The 23,473-nt window shown below is 48.2% G+C and overlaps 1 protein-coding gene across 1 annotated transcript in view; it reads right to left on the bottom strand.

The window, feature by feature from the left end:
- The window catches only part of PAPPA (pappalysin 1), a 201,265-nt gene that overhangs the window by 48,515 nt on the left and 129,277 nt on the right, over positions 1-23,473 (bottom strand). Inside the window, exons 10-14 of the mRNA XM_019656847.1 lie at positions 18,160-18,273; positions 17,101-17,236; positions 14,578-14,791; positions 5,900-6,068; positions 3,435-3,618 (exon numbers count right to left, since the gene is read on the bottom strand). Of these exons, the coding sequence (XP_019512392.1) occupies positions 3,435-3,618; positions 5,900-6,068; positions 14,578-14,791; positions 17,101-17,236; positions 18,160-18,273 (817 nt within the window). The remainder of the gene's footprint in view (positions 1-3,434; positions 3,619-5,899; positions 6,069-14,577; positions 14,792-17,100; positions 17,237-18,159; positions 18,274-23,473) is intronic.

The raw sequence follows: 23,473 nt of genomic DNA, 5'->3' as shown, positions 1-23,473 counted from the left end.
GCCACTCGGCCGGCCCCTGACCACTCTACTCTTAAGGAGGCCTCCTGCCCCTGCAACCCTATGCCAGAGGCCCTTTGTTCTGGTCATGGGTGCGTGCTCTGCCCACACACAGGACAAGCTCACAGCCCTGAGGTGTCCATGACCCTGGAAGGAGCACTCAGCCAGTGATGGCGCTGGTAGGTTAGCATGCCAGTTTCCAGAGGTGCAGTAACTATTCCTTGGAGGGAGTAAGCTCCGGTTGCCCGCAGAGGCCACTGGCTTCAGAAGAGACCTCTGATGCTTCCGTCACTTCCACACCTCCTTTTCTCACTCCCTTACAGGTGTCTCCTAGAGAAACATAAGCCAGGATACGGGTGAAGGCATTTCTGAGCCTGGAGTTCCTTGTTCAGGGGAAGTGTGCTGGTGTCAGAGACTGGGCTCCCAAAGTTTATGTGAACTTGACCTTCATTTATTCATCTTTTGAATTCAGGAGACTAAATCTTGCTCAGCTTGTCTACAAAGGTGCCTGAAGAAATTTTCATCTCTAAGGAGTATTAAAATATTTGTAACACGGTCAGAAGAGGTGTGCCTATTTGTATTACTTAGTTGAAAAGATTAACCAGGAGACCAATTCTTTTTTGGGAGTGCCTTTAAGATTGAAATTAACTGAGTGCAGAATACAAGGAGGGAAATTCCAGGAAACCTATGGTCGCGTTTTCTCAGTACCTGGTCAGTAGTGTTGACGTTGCCCTGCCTCCTAAAGCTAGAGACGGCATCCTGTTCGTTCTTTTAGTCGTAGAACGCAGCCTAGTGCCAAGCACATAGTAGGCCCCCAATATCCATTTGTTAAGCTCATGAGGTATTATTAATCTGCCTGTGACCTTGAACAAGTCAACTAACCTTTCTGGCTCTAAACTGAAGCTGCCTTTGAGTTCTTGTCCAGCCCCAATATTTTAGGATGTGAAAAGCTACATATTGACTACTGTATTGTTTTGAGAAAACAGAAATTCAGCTAGCTGGACTGGAACGGGCGCTCAGGGTGCTGCATTAGCCAAAGGCTAGTACTGGCGGAATTGGGAAGAGATTCGGCTTCATTGCTCTTGGTAAGAAACGGTCAGAAGTTACAGGGGGTGAAGAGGCAGAAGGACAAAGTGCACAGTAGTGGCTTGGACCCAATGACATCCTAGACTCTGCTAGCTCCAAAACTAGGATGACATTCTTTCAGGAGTTGTGTGAAAATTCCTTTTAGGGGGTGACCCTGTTTGTGGGAAGATGACTAAAGACACCCGTGGGATAAAGAGAAACCCTCCAGGGCCTGGCTATGTGCTTCTGAGGAAGATGCAAGGGTCTCTGCCTGTGAGAGGAAAGAGAATTTGGAGTTCCTAGAAGGAGGGAGGTTGGGGCAGGGTCCTGAAGGGAGAGGGTGAGGGGTGACGAAAAGAGCTGAGGGCGGGCAAGAAGGCATTGCCGGGTACTGGAGGACGTGGCCAGGCTCCCTGCCCACAGCCCACGCCGTGTCTTCAGTAAAAGCCTAAGAAGTCAGAAGGAGTGCAACAGTATTGGGTATTGAGCTCATCTGGTATTGAGCACCAGATGATGCTGAGAACCAGCGGGTCCTAGTGGGTCAGTGTGGGGGCTGGGAGATACTTCCCGGTATTCTTGAGGGAAGAGCCAAGTTGGGGTCAACAACTATCCAAATGATGGTCTCCACGCCAGGGTCATACCCCTCCACCAAAGTCAGCAGAGGAGCAATGGCAGAAGGGTCTGAATCACTTTGATTAAGACGTATTATTAGCCACAGTGAGGGTTGTAATAACCAATGCGAATTTACACACACCTGCTTTTCCCAACAGCCTCTGATTGAGAAAAGTGTAATTTCCTGGTCTGGAGTTGCTAATACGCCCCACATTTGGGCAAACGGGGTCAAGTGAAGGGCTCAGGTAACCTGAAAGATGGAGGATTTACAATTTCTACACTGGTCTTTTCACCTTGCTCGTGTCAAATCTTCACAGTAGCTCAAATGAACTGTCTATAGGTTTTTTTGTTTGGTTGGTTTTTTTTTTTTTACTTCAGATTGTCTTGGGTTAAAAATGAGGGGACCTACAGGATGCATTCCCAAAGTGCTCCCTGCTTTTCTTTTGAGGCAGTTTAGTGAGATGGCTGCCTTTCACTCATTTCATAAAAGAAACATTTCTTGCAGTGTTAACTGTCATCAATTCATCCAGCCATCTTAGCCAATACATTTTATCGAGTCTCGCTGTGTGTAGGTCTGGGTTTGCTGACAGGAATGCTAAAAGGAATTAGACACAGCCACAGCCTGCTAGGGATTCAAGTCCACCCATCTTTTGAAGTTATGTATCCCCTTGAAAATCTGGGGAAACTGTTGACCCTCTCTGATCATCAGAATGCCTGAGACTCATGAATACATAATACTACGTCTAAGTTTAAGTCAATTTACAGACCTCCCTCTAAACCCCCCACACCCCAAAGAAGTCCACTCTTGCATACTCCCCAAATGGCAACTGTGCTTGAGTGAGGTTTCATTGTGATCATTTTTGGTATCAAAGGGGTGATTGTTCCTCTAATATACCAAGCAAAGGAGAGGGTCATGGCACCTCTGAAAATTGGCTATATTGCCAAATCCAATCATGGGTCAGAACCTAAGAGCTTTTATCCAGATGATGCCATTCACTTGCTACAAATCCCTTCCTTCCTCTTACTGGACCTCAGTTTTACCATCTTTCCAATAATCAGTTATTCCTGATGAGCTTGAAGAGCCCTTCTAGTCCTGACATTCTGGACACCCAGGCCAGCCTCTCACTCATTTCCAAAATGTGGCCTCTTCTTTAGTATCACAGAGGATGTCTTCCTCACGTTCAAATACTCCTGGTGCCTCGCCCGGGAGATGCTAGTAAATGCTTCCTAACCATACCCTCTTCTCTTTCCCCAGCTAGCCTTTCTTTAAGAGTAGCCTTTGGCTTTGGAGGAAGGCAAGACCTGGACTCCAATATGAATCCCACTACTAACAAGGTGGCCTGGGACAATTTCCTCCTCCGTGATAATGGGAATAATAATAATACGTTTTAGGCTTACTAAGCCCTAATCCAGTGAATTGGTCACATGTTCCAAGTGTTATTCTTTTTTAATTTTCTTCTCTCCCTCCCTCCATCCTCCCTCCCTTTCTCCCTTTCTCTCTCTCTTTTCTTTCCTTTTTGCAAAATTTGCAAGGTCTTGGAGGGGATTTCATTGCCATATTTATCCACACTCTACTTTTTCTTTAGCTGCCCAGCAAGGAAGTTTTCATAAGTACAATACAATTGGTGGAAAGGAATCAGGTGCACAGATAAAATCCATCCAACCCTTGGTGTTTGAGGCCCAGAAGAAGAACCTAGAAGCAGCCTCTGGATTTCCCAGAGGAAGTGGGGTGGCGAGCCAAGCCAAAGGGCCCTCGGTACCTTTCAACTGCGCTGGGTGACGACACTGAAAGGAGCATTTGCTGCCGAAGGTGGTGCCCTCGAGGCAGGAGAAGGAGGCAGCATAGACGTGATGCTGGTCTGGGGTGCCACAGTCCACAGGCTCACACACCACCTGCTTGTTCCACTTGCCCTCGGTACAGGTCACTGTGACTCTGGGTCCGGTCTGGAAGGTAGAGGTGTGCACAGTGAATGGTGGCAGCCTGCATCCCAAGGATGGGGGCAACACCCTTCTCCCTGAGGCTATATCTCAGCGTCTTGTCTGGGCACCTGGAGACCAATGTTGAGTGTTTAACTCTAGCTCACTTTTAATGACCCAACAACTGTACGAGTTAGGCATTTCAGTTCCCATCTTAGGATGCAGAAACTGAGGCTCAGAGACTCTAAGGGATTATCTCCAAGTTCCACAGCTGGAGAGAAGATCAATGGGGATTGAACCCAAAGGTGATGCTCTTAACTATGTGTAGAGTCTCTGGGTCATTATTTGCATTGTATTGGTGAGAATCTCAGGACTCAGAGACCTCTGGGCATGATGACTTCTTTGATGAAATAGCCTCTGAAACATGATCAACGGTAGGTATGGTGGGGCACGGGCTGTCAATTTTTGTGTCTTTTCTTGGCTCTGGAGAAGGTTACAGAAAACGCATGTAGTGTCTGGCAGAGAGTAGACATCATGCTGGGATCTTGGAGACCTGATGTTTGTCCTCTGTGCTATGAGACCATGGGTAAGTCCCGTTCTTTATTTGAGTTCTCTCATTGGCACTGAATCCAAGGATTGTTCTAGGAGCTACTCCCTACTCTGAAATGTGACGGTTCCAGACTTGAGAGCGGTAGATGTGAAGAAGGAACAGGCTGGGGAAAGTCATAGGGTCAGCAGTGCTGTGAACCAAACTAAAAGATAACAGGGCCTCAGGGTGGAAGGGCGAGGTCATGCTACAGTACCTAGGGAAGGGCTGTCAGCAGCAGCCCTGGGGGCTTCTATTCAAAGAGGAAGCTGCCAAATCCCAGGGGATTAGGGATGCTAAATGTTGATCTGGGATTTTAAAAGCAAAGGACATTTTTTTCCCCTTTTAAGCGCACATCAAAGGGAGTAGAGGTCCCTCGCTGCCAAAATAGCCTAATTGTTTCCACAGGAGTTCAGACCTGCCATGTCTGACACACGGAAATTGGTGTCTAAGACAAGCGATCTAGAGCTTCCAGAAGGTCTGAACAAATAGATATTCCCAGCAACAAGGAACCTGCCCTGTGTGTTTACAGAATGAAGGTAGAGTCTGCTGGCAGGGCCCTGGAAAAGGCAGCATCTGGTGACAGCTTGGCATCCTCAATCACCATGCCCCACGCCCCCACACCCACCTGGGACCCCACAGCAACATCTGGCGGAAGCAACATTCTGTCACGTCTCAAATCCACTCACTGCCACTCCCCTCATGCAGGACACATCCCTCTTCTTGGTCTCTTCTGATGACCTCCTGTGGGCTCTCCCTGGGGCCAGTCTTACTGCCAGACTCCAAGCCACACCCAAGTGGGCAGCCAGAAGGACCTTTGTCAACCATGATTAGACCATGTCACTGCCTTCCACAGCTCCCTGTTGCCCTAACGATAAACCTCAAACTTCCTGACCCAGCTAATAGGGCCTTGTACCAGTGGACATACTTGCTCCTCCAGCCCCACTGCTTAAGGGAGCTCAGAAAAAGACAGATCTCAGTGTGCAGTATGCTCTTTCTCACCAATGGGCTTCCATGTACTCTTCCTGCTTGAGCTAGAGCCCATCTTTCTTCCTTCTCCCTAACACATACCCCTTGGCCAACCTATCTAATTCTCAGCTTTCATGTCATTTCTTCCAGGGCACCTTCCATGAATCTTCCTATGTTTCCACAACACCCTACACTTCCCTTTCTAGTGTTTATCACTCTGTGAGGTCATTACTCATTCATTGGCTGGTCCCCATCACAAGTCACCAAGCTTCCTTGAGAGAAGGAGCAGGTCTATCTTAGTTACTTTTTTGTGTTTTTGTTTTTTCCCCTCTAGCATCTAGTATAGCCTCTGGTTCCCAGTGAACAGATGTTTTGTGATGAATGAATGAATGAATGAATGAATGAACACCTCATGACAGAGGGCTCACCTCTTCCTAAAGTAAAGTAGCCCATTCAATGGTAGAGGAGTTCTGACTATAAAGGTTTCATTCAAAATGCTCAGCCTGTGGTCTTCCAGATCTGCAACCCACACAAAGACTCTGATACACATCGTGTGAAACACTCCTGTGCACAGGAACTATTATCATAGAAACTCCAGATCGATGACTGATTCATTCAGTCGACACATATTGATTGCATATCAACTATGTGACAGCACAGTTTTAAGAGCTTGAGATTCATCAGAGAATATGTTCGAAACCCGGTCAGCCTCTCAGGCAGGAGAGGGGCTCTCAGTGCAGCACCTGCACATACCTGGCTCTTTATCAGCTCATCGTCCCGCTGTATCTGGAGCACGTAGCCCGTCCGGCAGCTCACGGTACACTGGGCACCGTGGAAGCGGTCACTGCTAGAACAGTTGAGAGAAGCGTTCTCCACAGCCAGCTCTGGGCAGTCAGTGGCCTCACATGCAAAGTGCACACAGCTGGAGAGGGAAGAAACAAGAGGTTCAAATCTCTGGGTATAAACCAAATAAGTCATGGGGATGTACCATACAGCACGGGGAATCTAGTCAATAATCTTGTGACAGCATATAGTACAGTGTCAGATGGCTGTGGCGCTTATGATGGTGATCACTTCTTTAGGTCTATAAATGTCCAATAACTATGGGGTACACCTGAAACTCATATAATATTGTATGTTAGTTATATTTTAATAAAAATCATTTTTAAAGAAAAGAAAAAAGCAAGAGGGTAAGAGGGAGTTTTCTTGCAGGACCACTGCAATCCAGCTGACAGATAAAGGCTAATGGCCATCTTCTCCAAGACTTCAGGAGGCCGAGGCTGAGGAGAGGAAGAGGCTGAGGAGAGAAGGAAGAGGAGCTGGCTTGGGTGAGGAAGATTCTGGAAACAGTGGTCCAACTTTATCAGTAAGAGCCAAGTTATGACAAGTTATGACCCAAGGTTCAAATCCTGCCACCTGGAAGCTTTCTATGTCATTATGGTCAAACCTTGCAGAGGCTCAGTTTTTCCATCTGTGAAGTGGGGAGCATTATGATCACAGTAAGTATTCATGGTCTTTCTTATCTTCCTGGCACCAACTTGAATGAAAGCCTCTTTATACTGTAGAATAGTACTCACTTCTGAGGGTCGTCATGAAAATTCGATCAGACGGGGATCAGAAAAGGCACAGAGCAGAATTCCTGGCCCATAAAATCCCTCAAGAAATGGCAGCTAACGGCGCAAATTGATCTCTGCTCTACTACCTAGAAGTTGCGTAAGGTACTTTGAGCAAGGTGCATCGCCTCTCTGAGCATCAGCGGATTCTCAAATCCGGCCAACCCGCAGACTCAACTGAGGTGTTGAATGTAGACATCTTTAATAAACTGTAACGTGATTTATGAATTGTGAGGAAAGCTGTACAGGGATCATGCCTCGCGTCTCACTGCAGCTGCTGCACGAACCTTCTGGCCCATTTGAATTCTACCTATTTTTCAAGTCTCCGGGACACGTACATTTCTACAGGACGCTGTCCCTGGGCCCCCAGGAAGCTCCCCTGCAGGCAGTCTGCCCTGTTTGCTCTTAACGCTGTTGGGTCCTGCTCCATACACTGACAGCATGGGTCCTGGGTGCCCACCAGGGCCAGAATGTGTGCTAATCCTCAAGGATGCAAAAGGAAATGATGTGACATCCTTGTGCTCGGCGATCGTCCCCCTTATGTTCGAGTTACACCAACACTCCGGAACATTAATGACTATTCATTGATTGCTTCTATCCATGAGCTCACTCCATCCTCACAACAACCCTATGAGCTAAGTGTTATTCATTTTACAGTTGGAAAAATCGGGACCAGTGAGATTAAGTTACTCTAAGTTCCCACCCAGATGTGTGGCTCCAAAGTCCTGTGGCGAACCTCTCCCCACACCTGAACTAGAGCTTCCCTGAGGGTAGAGATAATGCCCTCTTCATCTTGGTACACTTCGCCCTGGCAATAAAAACGCCTTGCATACAGATCTTTCCTAACCAGGAAGACACACGGGGCTGCGGTGTCCTGCAACAGCTCCTACGCATTTAGTAGAGGTTCAGATGTGGATTCCTGACATGGAAAGCTTCTAGGAGGCAGTTTTCTCTCCTTTTGCCTGTCTGACTCTGCCCACCCAAGACCTGGCAGGCATATCGTATGCACAGACAGCTGGATTTGTGTCCAGAGCCTCAAGGCTTTCATTGTCCTGTTTTTATTTAGGGAACAGGGAGTCACTGGTGGTCAAACCGGCTTACGAAGAAATCCCCAATGATTTCCTTGGTGCCAGTTCCAGGATACACCACTGAGGGTTTCACAGGCACATGGTTCCTCACCCCCATGCTCCCTCCTCTGCTCAGAAGTCTGGTGAGAACTCAAGTAGGGGGAGGGGAGGGGAGGAGCCAGAAATCTCCCCAGCATATCACAAGAAAATGCACTTTTGTTGTTGCTGTTGTTGTTCAGCCACATTCACTTTTGAAAATGCTGGGGGAAAAGGACGCGCGTTTGACTTAGATCTCAGCCCCCCGCGCTGATGTGGGCTTCCTACTCCCTGGCAGGACCAAGTGACACTTGCTGAGATGCTGGGAGTTGCTTCCCTCCTTCCTGCCCCTTGAGAGCCTTGGCAATGCCCTCAACGGAGCCCTCGAGGACACTGTGACTGTGAAGTCAACCCAGGGCTTTGACACCAGACAACGCATCTGTTCACGTTGTGTAAGCGCTGAGGGGAAAGGGCCACATGGTTCCAATCGAGGGAGATTTACTCTGGAAGCTACCAGCTGTCCTATGCCTTACACATTAGCTGTTCCTGCTCTGCGCCCCTGGGCTCAAGTATGATGACCACCCAGGGACTCGGGGAGCCCTTTCGAAAGCAAAGGGCTCTGGGCTTCTCTGGGCTGTGGAGCCATCAAAGTAAAAAACAACCCCCTCTCCAATTCTGTGCACTGCAATGTTCTTCTTCGCAGGAACAGGATAAACTGGAAAACTGAATTTCCTAGAACAGAAAGGGCAACAGAGCTCAGCAACGGCAGCCCTACCTCTGCCACGGGTCAGCTGTTTGACCTTGCAAAGCTGTATGACACTCTGAACCTCAGTTTCCTCATCTGTAAAGTGGAGGTAATAAAACGATTTCTCTCTCAAGATGATCAAAAAGGTGACGTGTCAGCCACTCATTCATCCATTCAATAGACTTTGCCTGAGTAAGGTAGCATTGGGTTCATGAGACCAGTCAGCTTTCTTCATTGCAGGACTTCTCAGAACCTTGAAGGTTCTAAAAGGCGCACTGCAGATTTCCAGCAGAGGCTAAGCTGCACATTGTACTCCAAACTCTGAGGACCTGTTTTGCTTGGACATTTCTTAGGACTAGTGTCTTCCAGAACACACTTTGGAGAGTGAGGCATGCCTGCTTTTTCGGCACCTCCCTCTGCACTTGGCTCACAGGCTTGAAAACAGAAGAAAAGGGCAAGGGAGGTGATATGTGCAAGGTATTGGTGCTGTGTTTTGGCTGCATCATCTTATTTGCATCCTCGTGGTAACTCTTGAGGTAGTATTATTAACCCCATTTTCAAGAGGAGACTGAGAATAAGAGTGAACTTGCTTACCCAAAGGCACTCTGTGTAGACAGAACTCAAGTGTGGGTCTGCCCATCTGTCCTCTAAGTCCCTGCTTTTCCCTTGGCTTCCCAGATAATTGGAAAGGGTTATGTGAACACATTGCCCCAAAATGATAAACATTACCCAACTGCCCCTCCCAAATAACTCCCTGACACAGCCCTGTCATTTCTGAAACACAAAAACAAAAATTAAAACAAGGAAAACAAAAAGAAAAGCCTCTGGCTTCAAAAAAAAAAAAAAGGCCGAGGGTGGGGGAGAGGATTTAATACTAGTGATGGATGGTCAATAAAAATAATAAAAGGAAAAAGATACTTTTCAGAAGGAGTGTGGGTGATCAGAGGGATGGGGGAAGGGGCGCAGGTCATGGATTGATGACATTCTCACTTCTGGGGAAAGGTGCAGACACCCCGACCCCAGAGGCAGAGATAATCAGATACTTATGAATTTCCTTTTTTTTCTTATCTGCGTTTTAGTTCATTTACTTACCTCAAGTTCCACCTGGAGGTAAAACTTAGTGATCTGACAGCCAAGCCCCACTCCTGCCGCTCCCACTACCTATTGAATGGCCCTAATTGCGCCTAACAGAGGATGCTTGGGTGGAACTGAAACCAGGACAGAGACGGCCAGGAGTTATAGGGTGCATGAGGGCTCCTCTCCTGGCTCTGCCCCTTGACTCGGGGGCCCTGCTCCTCAGCTGCAATTATGCCATGGGGAAGTGGAGATAATAACAGGCAGGTTGTTTATAAACCATTCTGGGTTACCCAGATGACAGCCAAAAACACAGCATATTCAACCCTGGGAAGTGAAGGGGGACGTGTTCTTGGCACAGAAGCTGCAGGGTCACTTGGGAAGTGAGACCCATCAGGAGTTACCAGGACAGGACTCGTTGTTCTGCCGGGAAGTGGAGCGACTAGGGCTCGAGAACCTAAAAGGTTCATCTGCCCGAGAATTCTAGAAGCCAGTGATGTGGCGGTACAGGGGAGAGGTGGTGTAGAGGAGGGATGCAGGGTCAGCGACCTGCAGGGTCCAGGTAAACATTGGGAAGGCCGAGGTGAGCTGGGAGCGTGCAGTAGGAGGACGCGTGTCTGTCCCAAGCAACGGCGCTTCTCCACTCCAGCCCCAGGTTGCCTCGTGGGACCGAGGGTCTTGCGTTTCCAAATCTTCTGATGTATTTAAAAGGAGGAAGAATTTCAGTTGTAATAGGACTCTCCTGGTATTTAATCATTAGCAACTAATTAAAGAAGATAATTAGTGAGGGCCACACAAACACAAGTGGTTTGTGGCCCGGTCTACCTGCGGGACAGCAGAGTTGAAACCTCTGATGAGGAGGAAAGGGCTCAGCCTGGGGGTCCTGAGAACCAGATGTACATGGCAGCATTGCCCCTAAGGGCTGGGTGATTTTGGGTAATGCACGTCCCTTGCCTGGACCTTACGTGTCCCACCCCCAAGGAGAGAGCAGAACCAGAGCATCTCTTAGAGCCCCCAGCTCTCAGGGATCATAGCTTTGTGAGGATAAAACAGCAGAAGGATATCATGTCAGAGCCCTTTGGAATGGGGAAAAACAGACTTTGATACTCCCAAGTATAGCCAAGGAGATGGAAATGCAGGAACTCTGACAGATGCTGATGAGGGCGTGAGCTAGATAACGTTTTGGAGAAGGGTCAGGCAGTATCCAGTCCAGCTGAAGAAATACATATGCTGAGGCACAGCTGTTTTGTTTGCAGGTATAGCCCCCAGACCAGCGGCCCCCCAACAGATGTTCTGAGAGGTGCTGGTCCCCTTGAGGGTTGGAGAAGTTCGGTGAGCCTGTGGACAGCGATCTGAGGCCAGCAGTCTCTGGCTGTGAGCAGTTGCGTTCTGGCCTCCAATGCTTGTATATGAACTCCTGTATATTCACCTGAGAAGATCTTCCACACGTGGGCTCCTATCAGTGCACAGATTCTAGGGAATCATGGCTTCAGCCTGTAGGGACCCCTCAATCTTCACTCTGCTCCAACCACAAAGTCCACCCTGCCTAGAGAAGGAGTTAATCTGGCCACATGAAAATTTGATCTCCTTGTAACATGAGCCTTCTAAAAGTTAGCTCCCTATCAGAACTGCCTCTCTAGGCGGGCTGGCATGGAGCAAGTGGGCAGAGTTTGACATAGAGGAGGAAAGAATACAAATAAAAGGGGCGGGAGGAAGGAAGGAGGGAAGGGAGAAAGGGAGGAAGGGAGGAAGGAAGGAAGGGGAAAGGGAGGAAGGGAGGAAGAGAGGAAGAGAGGAAGAGAGGAAGGGGAAAGAGAGGGAGGGAAGAAAGTTAGTTGTCTAAACACGTGATCCACTGAATTTTTTAATAAATTGCTCAATCTCTGCTTAGAATCCTAAGGATCGATAGAGGCGGTGTGTGTGTGTGTGTGTTTGTGTAAGAGACACCCTGGAGCCTCCACTCATGATTGTTCCTTTTCTCATTGAAGAAGCCTCTTAATTCCCCCACCACCATCACTACACACACACACACACACACACACACACACGCATGCATGCACGCACACGCACACGCACACGCATGCGCGCGCGCACACACACACGCATCTTTCCCCGTTCCCTTAACTCGGTGTGGAGTTGGGGTTTGGCTAGAATTCCACAACTGGACCTCTCATTTGAAACCTGATCCTGTTTTCTTGGACCTCTGAATTAATTCCAAGTACTGCACGGGGACTGGAGACCCTTGAATCTAGGTCAGAACACACCACCTGAATTGATTTTGCTGTAGTGATGCTTTTCCCGTGGCAACCCACTAGATGTAAAGCTCAGGGGAAGAGAAAGAAAATGAGGGGGGAAAACAGGGGTGAGAGGAGAGGGAGAGGGGGAGGAGAGGGGCAGGAGGGGGAGCAAGGGGAGAAAGCAAGAAAGAGACTAGATGGGGTGTGGGTGGGAGCAGAGGGGAGGGGAGGTGCAGCACCTCTCACTACCTGGGAAACAGCGAAGAGTCCAGTGGGGTGTTTCTGCTACAGCCAGCTGAACTCTGGGCTATCAAAAGTGATGCCATGTACCTCGGTGTTTTTGAGAATGAAGAAAAACATCCCACGGCTTTTTACAGTTGTTGCTTATTTTTCTTTTCTTTCCTCCTGGTTTGTTTGTTTTCGTGCATTTGCACATTTGCACCATCCTGCCTATTTGGGTAAATGCCTCTTCAGCTCCCCAGGAGCAGATGCTGTCCTTTCCCCCTGAGGGATTCAGGAGGGGGTCTTGCATCTGGGGCAGCCTCAGCCCTGGGGGCTCAGCCTGCCCCAGTGGGAGCTAAGCTCAGGGCCAAGCCAGCCAAGGCCCTGGGGGCTGCAGGGCTGCCTTTCCAGCACTTTACTCAGGTTCCCTGACTACACGCTCAGATGGCAGAAGCCGTGAAAAGGTCTCTACTCCCCTTGAGGTGCCTGGCTCCGGTGGGCAGAGCGTGGCTCTTTAGGGTCCCACAAAGCAAGGTTCTGCCTCTGACTGCCTGAATGGACTGGCCTCACTCAGTCTGTCCATACCGCCCAGGACAGACGTGATAATGAAATAAGATAATAAAATAACAAACGTTGGCCCCATCCTCATCCCTCCTGCCCCCCCCCCGCTCTTTGGGACTCATAGACTGTTTGAACTGGAAAGAACCACAGAAAACATCCACTCCATCATCATTTCATAGATGGGGAGGCTGAGGCCCAGCAAAAAGGAGTGACTGGCTCCCCGTCACACCACCAGCCAGGGACGGGACACCGCTTTGCCCCAGTTCCGTATTCTTCCACCAGAAGTCAAAGAACCCAACAAATGCTTATGGGCTGATTTATTTCTGAGGTTAAACATTTCCTACTCTGCACTTCTGGGCACAGGAACTGTTGATTAAGAATTCAAAGAAGTCAGTGCCGGCCTCAGTGAACTTGGAGATGGGGCCGGTGGCTGGGTGAGGGCGGAAGCATTGTGGAAAGGCCGATGGCTTTGCATTGTCTATCCACGTTGTTTCTCTGGGTTCTGAGAATTAAGTTATTTTTATAGTCTGGAGAAGCAGGGATGAAAAAGCCCTCTTAGGGTGAAGTATAACAATGAGTGATATTTAAGGAGCTCTTTGGCCTCTGAGTGATTGCAACAGACTTTGCACAACCGAAGCTAGAGACTGCGGGTGAAAGCAATGTGGGTTTTGCAACCACCTTTTGATCCTCTGTGGTCAGGGGCGTGGGAAAGGCTGAGGTCCCCTCTCCCCACATTTCTCCTCTCCTTGCTCCCAGGTGTACAGGGCAGGGCTGAATGGCCTTTCAGAGGGCTTCACTCTGGGGGAGCCCACCAAGACCCCAACTCTTTCTTTTTTCTTCTGGATCTCATTAAACACATGTGAGAGAGATGCTGTGTGACTCTGGACCAGTCTCTCCCCTTGGGGGGAAGGGGTCTGGAATTCTAGAGGGTGACACAGGAGTTTGGATCCTGTGGGTGTGTGCTATATGATCTCTGAGGTTTCTTCCAGATTAACTCTGGGAGCTTTACGTGGCATTCTGTGCTGAAAGGCACCACCATCATATGGAGATAAATGTTCTTTATGAATGCATGGTTATTAATACGTTGTCTTTGCATGCCGTCTAACAGTTTGCGAGTGCGCCATTTCACTGTCACGGCCACACTATGGGGTAGCTGTTATCATCAGTTTTTTTTCCAAAATAGAAAACTGAGACTCAGAAAAGCGAAGCGACTTATTCATGGATACATAGTCCTGAAGGGGCAGAGTCAGATCCAGTAAGGATATCACCAAAGCTCCTATACTTTCCAGGAAACACCTTCCTTTCTTAGCCCCAAACCGGGTCCATGAACAGGGGCCAGGTCAAAAGCACTGAAGTAGTGACATTATGCAGCTGACAGACAGGTTCCTGGACCACTGGGGGGATCTCAGGGGCTAGGCATGGGGACGACGTGGAGATTTCACCCATCACTGAAACACACAGTGAACTGGGATGGAACAAATAGCAAGTCCCCACCCATCCCCTCACTTTCAGATGCCTTCTGTCTGTGCTACTTGGGAGGCAGAATATTCTAGTATCTAAGAGCTGGCAGAGAGCGAATCCACCTATCCTGTCTTGGTTCAAATGAGGATGTTCAGGACCAGAGAGGGAAATTGATGATCCCGGGGCCCCCTGCAAGCCCCTGCAAGCTCTGGGACTGCGAGCCATACATCCCTGCTTCCCTCCCTCACCCCTGAAATTCAGAGACAGGTGGACCTCCCAGGCCCAAAGGCAGAACCCACCAGGGTCCACAAGCTGGAGAAGGGAGACACACACAGACATTCTGCAGCCACACACATGGCTACCCCGTTCCAGGAGTCCTTCGTCTCCACTGGCTACAAAACCCAGGGTGCCTTACCTCTGCTCAGCAGAGCTGTAGGTCTCCCCTCTCTGGCAGCTGCTCAGGGTGACGGGGTCAAAGCTGTCGAAGGAGCGGAGGGCCACCCCCGAGATGGCGACCAGGGGCGAACTGAAGCTCACGCGGACCGCCTGGCTGTGGTAGAAGGGCTGGCTGAGGTCATGGACCACAGGGATAACCAGGGGATTGTTCCTGCAGCTGAGGACATGGAGGCCTGTCAGGGGAGACAGGGCCAGGCTCATTAGTCAAGGCCAGTCACGCCCTCCCCAACGGGCCCTTCCTGAAGCCCCCAGACCCTTTCATGTCACTGCACAAAAGCACCATTGGGTGGCCGGTGGGGATTTTGAGTTTGATTGAAAGTTTCTTTGTCTGCCTTTCTTCTTGGCTCCAAATCTTCCCAACCCCCTTGCCTCCCTGCCCCCTAAGCTTTCCCTTCACCTAGCGCCCACAGCCCCTCTCCTCCCCCAGAGGGCTACCCGTCAGCCAAGCATCACCGGCCCTCACCTCCCTCCCACATTTCACTGGAGCTTGAGGGTCTGAATTGCTAGTTTTCAGGCTGCCTTCCCAGAAATAATTCACAGCAACAGGCCATTCCTGGGGAGCAAACATACTCTCATTTTCCATCTAGGAATCTGGGAGCAGCCCTGTAACCATTCTGCAGAGAGGAGACAGAGTCAGGAGTGAGAACTGGCTTTCCAGAGGGACACAGAACAGCCAGCAATATAAAGTCTAAGTAGGATCCAAGTTTGTCTCACTCAAAAGCCCTTGGTTCTTTCTAGAACAGGGAGCAGGTCCCCAGGCTTCAAGACTGAAGGGAGAGGGGCCGGGAGAAAAGGCCCACCCAGAAGGACAGGGATGGGAGTGATGGATGGCTTGGAGCGGGTAAAATGGAAGCTGGCTTTGGTGTTGGTGGAACTCGGTTCAATTCTTGCTTTAGCCACTTCCTTATTATGTGACTCCAGCAAACCCCTGAAACTCGGTTTCTGCATCTAAAACATGAGATAACCCTAGCCATGTCCCAGGAGGCCTGCTAGGTTGGGACACCAAGCTTCCACGCCAGCAGCAGCCCCCCTTCTGTGGTCCACTCACTCCGAGCTGCGAAGCCTCTGCAAGAGAAGTCAGGATGCTGAGGACAGAGGACAGGGACCCGGTGGGGAGGGACAGGACCATGTGGAAGTCTCAGGCATCCAGGAGTGGGACCTAAGGAGTGTCCTTGGAACTAGACTTTCCCGCATTCCGCTGAAAACCCTCCGCTCAGAGCCTGGCTGTGATATTCTCTGCCAGGACAGCTATAAAAATATTTGCTTCCCACTTAGGGAAATTTCTCAGGAATCCCGATAAGTCCAGAGGGGTTTTCTTTCTCTTCCTTATGAATATGTCATCCCCCCCCCACCTTTAAAACTAACTAAATAAGTAAACAAAAAAACCCTCCCTGATCCCTTAGCTTCTGCCGGACCCTGCTGACCCTTGCCTGCTTGCCTCCCAGGGGGGTCTCTGAAACGACCTCCCTGTGGAATGGTGCGGGCACAGCCTTGAAGCCTGGATTTCGGTGCTGGCCTGGAATTCCCAACACCTGGAATGACTGCCCAGTATGTGCTGGGCATACTGGAAATGTGAGGGCAGATAATAGGATGACGTCCTGAGTGCCAGGTCTTGTGCTAGGCATGGGTCACAACAGACCTGAGGGATATCTCATTTAATTATGTCGCTCTGCCTGTAAAGTGGCATCGTTGTCACCAATGTGCATAAGAGGAATGCAAGCCTCTGAGTGAGGCACGGAGTGGCCAAGGAAATTGCCCCCATTATCAAGGTGAATGAATGTGGGGACGGGATTCAAACCTTGGCGATCAGCACTGGAGCTGGGCTCCGCCCCGTGTCCCATGGCTCCTATGGGTACGCAGAGGTGCGGCGGTACATGTGACACCTCCAGCCCTCATCCTCCCTCTGTGTCCTGTGCTCAGGCAGCTGCTTCCTCACCTGCCTGCCTACTCCTGAATCTGACCCTTTCTTATTCCTGCTCCCATGGAAACGTCTGGAGCTTGAGCTGGACACACAGTTGGCACTTTGGGGGCATTCCCAGCCACCTCTGGCTATAGGGTAAGAGCAGGGGGCTACTATTCTGAAAACCTGGCTTCTCTGCCTTCTTGCTGGTTATTGCCATGTAACCCGGGCTCTCAGGGCTTCTCTTTGGCTCTCAAGGGCTGATACACACAGCGGGAAACGACCTGTGCTCAGCGCGCGGCCCAGGGTCTTTCCAGGATCCGGTGGGATGCCTGAGGTTAAAGGTGTCTGGAAGAAGGGAACTATGGACGGGAGGACTTTCACAGTGACCCCTCATCCCCGTACCTGTCTGATTCAGGCTTCTCTAGATATACAAGCACATCTTGATTTGAAGACAATCCGAATGCCACATAGATAACAAGAAGGGGGAACGGAGAAGGAAGGGCTCGTCCTCACAGCCATCCATGGGCAGGATTGGGAACAGGTCCCAAGAGCAAGCCAGGCCCGAGGGGTTATGCTCACCTAGATCGTGGCTCTGATCTTTGGTATCGAGCAGCTGGACGCTGATGGTTTCCTGCTTTTGGTCCCCATAATAGGTCCCATCAGTCACCAGGTGGACAATGACAGCTGCAGCAACCATTGGCTGAGAAAAGAATGCCTGAAATGCACATGACATAAGAGGGTCACTCATGCCGTCTGTCACATCGTGGGGACATAACCTCAGGGCGGGGGTTTCTAGGAGAATCTTCTGTTTCAGGAACCACACTACTCATCTTGAGCCCATGACGGAAAGAGGGAGGCAGTGACACCTCACAGTGAAGAGCACAGGCTCTGAGGTCAGAAATCCTGCTCCAGGGTTGGCTCTGCTCCTTCTGAGATGCTCCCATGTGATGCTCGGGTGGCTGTGTGGCTCTGGGCCTACATTCCCTCACCTAAGTGGTGGATTAAGAAAAGAGCTACATCACAGGGTGAATGTGAGGCTCAGGAAGATGATGGAAGTCAAGTGTCTGGCACATACAAAAAACACACCAAAAAACGGTACTTAATATTAGACACCGAGGAAACAAAGCTGAACAAGGCATGGCCGTTGCATTTCTGCAGACTGTGGAGATCAAAGTAGGGCAGTGACATACAAGTCAAAATTCAGTACAACCCACAATCCTTAGTCAGGAAGATGGGCTCCTAGACAGCTATGTAATATGTGACGAGTGCCATCCAACACATAATCAAACATGTGCGGGATTAGAAGGGAGAGAATAGTCACTTTTTTTCTGTGGGGATCAGTAAAGGCTTCAAGGAAGAGAAGACACTTTTCAAAGGCCTTGAACAACGGATAGGAGGTTCCAGGCAGACAACGGTATCCGAACTCTTTGCCAAAACGAGAATGACTGGGGGTGGGGGTGGGGGGGAGTATTTCACAAGCAATGAAGGGATTCCATTTCAGAAAGCATCCCACTGCTAAGGGTTTTGTTCTCTGTCCTTACAATGGACACCTTCCATGGGTAGACGAACCATCTCGGGAAAGGGTCATTCCTGAGGGCCACTGCTGGAGATTCCAAGGCTCTCAAAGCTTTGGCTTACCCGGAGCCAGAAAGTGGTCTGAGACAGCTGGGAGTATGGGTAGCTGATGGTGCAAGGGTACCAGGCATGCTGGGAAATGCCTTCGCTGAGGTCGATCACCTTGGTTCGACACACCTGGGAAAAGATAAAGAAAAACACGTGTTGTAGAGGGTCTCAGAGGTTGAATTACATTCAATTTGATAAACGATTACTATCCACATATTGTGTGCTTGGCACTGCAGGAAGACACCGGGATGAAGAGGCAAGAGTCTATTCCAGGAGCCCACATTCTAATACAGAGGAGGAAATCTTCACTCTCTGTTAAGGAGAGAAGAGATAAGATGCTTTGGTAGGAGAGGTGACAGAGTAATTCTCATGGGGACAAAGCCTGGAGGAGCTGATATTTGAGTTGGGTCTGGAAGAACAGGGTAGAGATAAGGGGAAGGGCATTACAGGCAGAGGGAACAGAAGCAAGAGGCTCAGAAGAAAGCCGAAAGCCAGAATGGTTAAGCTGTGATAAGCTGCCTGGTATTATTAGAGTTTGGGGAAAGTGGCAGAAAAGGCTGGCTGAGGGGTTGGATCTCATAGACTCTGGAATATCAAGCAGCACACTTTAGAACAAATCTGTAAATTGTGCTCAGTGCTATATTAATGACAGAGCAAAGTCTAAGGGAGTATGAGCATTTGCTTCCCCCCAAAGAAACCCAGCTCCACCACTCCATATATATATAATAATAAACATGTATACATATTTACACAAACACATACACACATTCATTCTTGGTATATCTGATAGATATACCAAGTGGTGTTAAAAGAATCACAAAGCATGTATAGACAAGTAGCATTCTTCAAACTTAGGGGTTTCATGTGTATTCAAATGTCATTTCATTTATTGGTTTACTCATTCACTGAAATAATATTTATTGAGTAACTGCTAATTGCCAAGCGCTCTGAGACAAGATGGTGGGTAACATATAAGCTGAGGAGCTTAGAGTGACAATGTATACAAATGTTCATTAAGTAATCACCTATGCATACATAACTATAAACTGTAGAACAGAAAAGCACTATGATGAAAAAAGATAGGAAAAGCTGAGTTCTTGAGATTTCTCATCCCAAATTGGTGATTTTCCTCTGAGCTCTAATGTGGCTCCTTTCTCAAAATTTCCCTGTGAATTTGGGTCTGTCATTCCACACTGCAGATCTCAGTTTACTCATCTAAAAAGTAAGGCTGACCTATAGAGGATCAAGGTATTCAAGGATCAAACATATCCATTCCAGCAATATCTATCGTAGCAAAAGATTGGGAAGAGTTTTCATGTTTACCTTTTGAGGAAGGGATGCATAAAATATGACATTCACATGATGGGATTCAATAAGCAAAAGAATATGAAGAGAACCGAATGAGATTCATATACAGGCATGATACTAACAATATTTAACATTTGTTCAGTATGGGTCCTGGCCAAACAAAATGGAAGCCCTACTTGTGAGTTCATAGATGTCAGCATGGAGAGATTGCAAAAACATAATAACACTGAGTGAATTAAAAAGAACAAGATGTAAGTGGATAAGTACACTATGATGCCATTTACAAAAATCATGCAAAGCAAGACTATATCCAGGGATTCATATGGATGAGAGTAAAAGAGTTAAAAATGGAGTGGAAAAGTTATACATCAAATTCACTAATCAAAGTCAAGATAAAATACACAGCTGCATTGTCATCTACAATTGCAAGCATCAGTGCTTTTTTTGCTTTTAAACTTTTTGTTTGGGAGTAATTACTATTTACAGAAAAGTTGCAAAGATGATGCTGGGAGTTCCCTAGGCCCTTCATCTAATTTTTCTAATGTTAACATCTTCATCAATTCATTCTTGAAACCTCAAATAAAGGAAGAGTGTGACTTAACCAGCTTTGGGGAATCATACATAGTCACTCAAGAGTTCTGCAATGGCGAGCTGGCTTTGGATGAAGGATACCTGGTTCTGGTCCAAGCTCCCTCACAATGTGATCTGCAATTGTGGAATAGTTATCTTGCCTCTTTGGACCTCGGTTTATCTTCCACATTTGACCCTTGCATTGGGTTATAGGATGTCAGGGTGTAACCTATGGATTCCTACGGTTCCTTGGAGGTGTCAGCTTGAGGGGTCAAAATGTTGGAAAATCTGCTTAGTTTCTGCTCCACTGTTTCAACCAGAGCATCATCAGAGCATCATCTGTTTTATATATCGAGCAGTCTTGTAACGCTTCGTTTAAGAGCTTCACTGTTTTAAAAACATTGAAAAGTACTGAAACTTGTTCATCGCCATAGCTTCTCTGCCCCTCCCCCAAGGCATCAATGGGCCCTGGAAATACAGTCTGAGTTTCCTGAATGTCGCAGGTAACTTCTTAGGAGAGTAGAGTTGCCAAGAATCAACTATCTCATTGGCCAGGAATTAGGTGATGGCTTCAGTTATTCAAAACTCTAGAAGCCTAATACCCAGGAGACTATGGGTAAAACATAGTAACTTTAATGGGCTGGAAGACGTTTTTAAGTTTATTTATTTTTCTCAAAAACAACTGGGACCGAGCTTAGGCAGATCTGCCAGTGGATTGTGTTACATTTTACAACAGTGCGAGACTTTGCATAAACTATCTATGGCATTTGAAATCCAGGCCAGCAATTCGACATGTATCATTTTGGAATTCTTGCCCCTTGTGTTCTTAGCTGTCTGTCCCCCAGCCGAGCGTGGTGGAGGACATCTCTGGAGGGCTGGAGTGGGGGGTTTATCTCTGCATCTAAAGCACTCATGGTCAGAGAAGTCTCCAACATGAACAAAGCCCTCTTATTGCCTAAATACAATTTCCTCTTATCTTGTCAGCCCTATCAGCACTCGACAGGGCTTTAGAAGAACATGCTGCTGTTATTTTACTCTTCTGTTTTCCTGTTTAGTTTTGTGTTTGTTTCAAGCTGGCTGGGATCCTGACCAGGGACAGTCAAAGCAGATCAGAGAGGAACAAACAAATCCAGCTGAACCTTTGCCCAAAGTCCCAGTTGATCTTAAAACCATCTATGTTCCTGGGGAGGTAGAGGGAGGCTACAGGGGAGCAGGCGCGCACATGCCTGCTCCTTTTACAGACCTTGCATGCATTTCCTCATTCAGCAGTCGTTTGTTGAGAGTATATGGCACACTGGTCTCCAAACCCTGAGAGAAGAGGAAAAACGCCTTGCCCAGGGCTACGAGGCTGATCACTAAAAATACTAGTGTGATCCCAGGTAACTAATTCTACGGGGAGGCTCTGTTTTCAGTCACCCTCTTTTGTGCACCTTCCAAAAAAGCAGATCCCATTCCATAAAGCATTACTGAGCAAAGCAGATTTTACTGAACATTTTACAGGAGGACAAGCAAGACAGTTACATCGCACACTCCATGGGGGCTCAAGCTCTCGCACCATCACCCCAAGTTCCTCTCCACTCATCATCCCCCTTTCTCCAGTTTCTTCAGTGTCACTGGTTCCAGTGACATCCCCAGTCTCTTCCAATCTGCGCCTCTCTTAAATCTCATGCAGAGCCATTGTGGTCTCCCTCCGACTCCCTCCTCTTGCACACAAATCCTTCCGGTGCTGCCAAGGGCTCTGCCCAGCCACCCACCCCAGTGATGTCAGGGGGTTGAATACAGTACGCTTTTTACCCTCTTTGTCCCACTGGTATGAACAAGAGCTGATGCCTCCCTTGACATCACATCACATACTGTCTTGTGGCACACATCAAGGGGCTCTAGGAGCATCTGCTGCCTCTAGGCTTCAGGTTCCCCAAGAGAGAGAAAGGGGAGGTTTCCGATTGCTGAAACCTATCTTTCTGCATTGCCCACCTACATGTCCATTGCATCATGAATCGCAATGGCCGAGGTATGGAAAACCACCTAAATGTCCATCCACAAATGAATAGATAAATAAAATGTGGTCTATGCATACAGTGGAATATTATTCTAAGGCAGAATGCCTTAAAAAAGAAAGAAATCCTGCCATATGAGGCAATGTGGGTGAACCTGGAGGACATTATGCTAAGCAAAAGAAGGCAGTCACCAAAGGACAAATATTGCATGATTCCCCTTAGATGAGCTGGCTAAAATAGCCAAATTCATAAACTCAAAGAGTGGAATAGTGGCTGCCATGGGCTGGGGGGAGGGGAAAAGGGAGTTGCTAACCAATGGGCGTAAAGTTTCAGTTAGGCAATACGATTAAGTTCTAGAGATCCATTATACAACATTGTACTGATAATCAACAAAAACGTACTGTACACATAAAAACGTGTTAGGAAGGTAGATCTCTTAAGTGTTTTATCACAATAAAATGAAATAAAATAAATATGATTTTGAAAGACCAAAATGTTGATGTTCACTGAATGAATATATTAATAAATAAGTGATCTAGTGAATAGGGGGGAAGGGAAATTCATATACTGTTGCTCGGCAAAGAGCAGATGTGGTTGGGCTGGCGAGCCCCCTCACTTAGGTCTTGTCAGGGTTGAGGGAAGGAATACCTGGCATCTTGATTGCTTCATGGACAGGGAACTCACTTCCACGTACAGACAGCCCGATTTACCTTCTGAAAGCTCTTCCCAACAGCCAGGAGGAGATGTCTGGCTGCACTGCACTTGCCCTTCCTCTTTTCAGGAACTTGAATAGGTTCCCTCAAGAGACGTAGATGTCTTGCACAATATAACACAGCAAGTGGCCAAATTGTTATGCAAACGCAAAGTTTGACGTCCTTGCCTCACCTGAGTTCTGTACCCTCTCCACCCACTTTTGTTGGGTAGAACCATCTCCAATGAGATTTCTCCCTCTTTCCCCAAGAATTCATGGCACAAATTAGCAGAGAGGGATTCTGCTACCCATGCCTCTCCTTTCTCCAGGAGGCCCAGACTAAGGTCTCTGATGGGAGCTGAGCAGGTCACTGCCTCTCACCATCATCTTAGCACCCGTGTAGGATCCAAGGGTCATTTTCCAAGGATCCAAGCAACTATTTTCCCCTTGGCCTTGAGGGGAGCTTCTTATCTTAAGGACAATCCCTTAGACTCTCCATTATCTTCAGATGTAGCTGTGCCTACTTCAGATACCACCCTTAGGAGACCTGGGTCAGTTCTGGCTGTGTCGCTTATTAGCTGGACACCTCTCCCACCCTCAGTTTCCTCATCTGTGAAATGTAGTGGTTGTACTGAATGACCTCTAAGTGCCCCCAGGTGCCCTCTAAGGACACCCACAGCAATAATCCCCACCAAGCGTCTCACAGTCACAAGACCATTTAATCCTCACAATTACTCTGTGAGGTTGGCATCATCGTCCCATT

Source organism: Hipposideros armiger, unplaced genomic scaffold (assembly GCF_001890085.2).
Source record: "Hipposideros armiger isolate ML-2016 unplaced genomic scaffold, ASM189008v1 scaffold_267, whole genome shotgun sequence".
NCBI classification, from domain to species: domain Eukaryota; kingdom Metazoa; phylum Chordata; class Mammalia; order Chiroptera; family Hipposideridae; genus Hipposideros; species Hipposideros armiger.
Note: the sequence above shows the minus strand (reverse complement) of the source record. Positions and strands in the feature narration are given on the sequence as shown.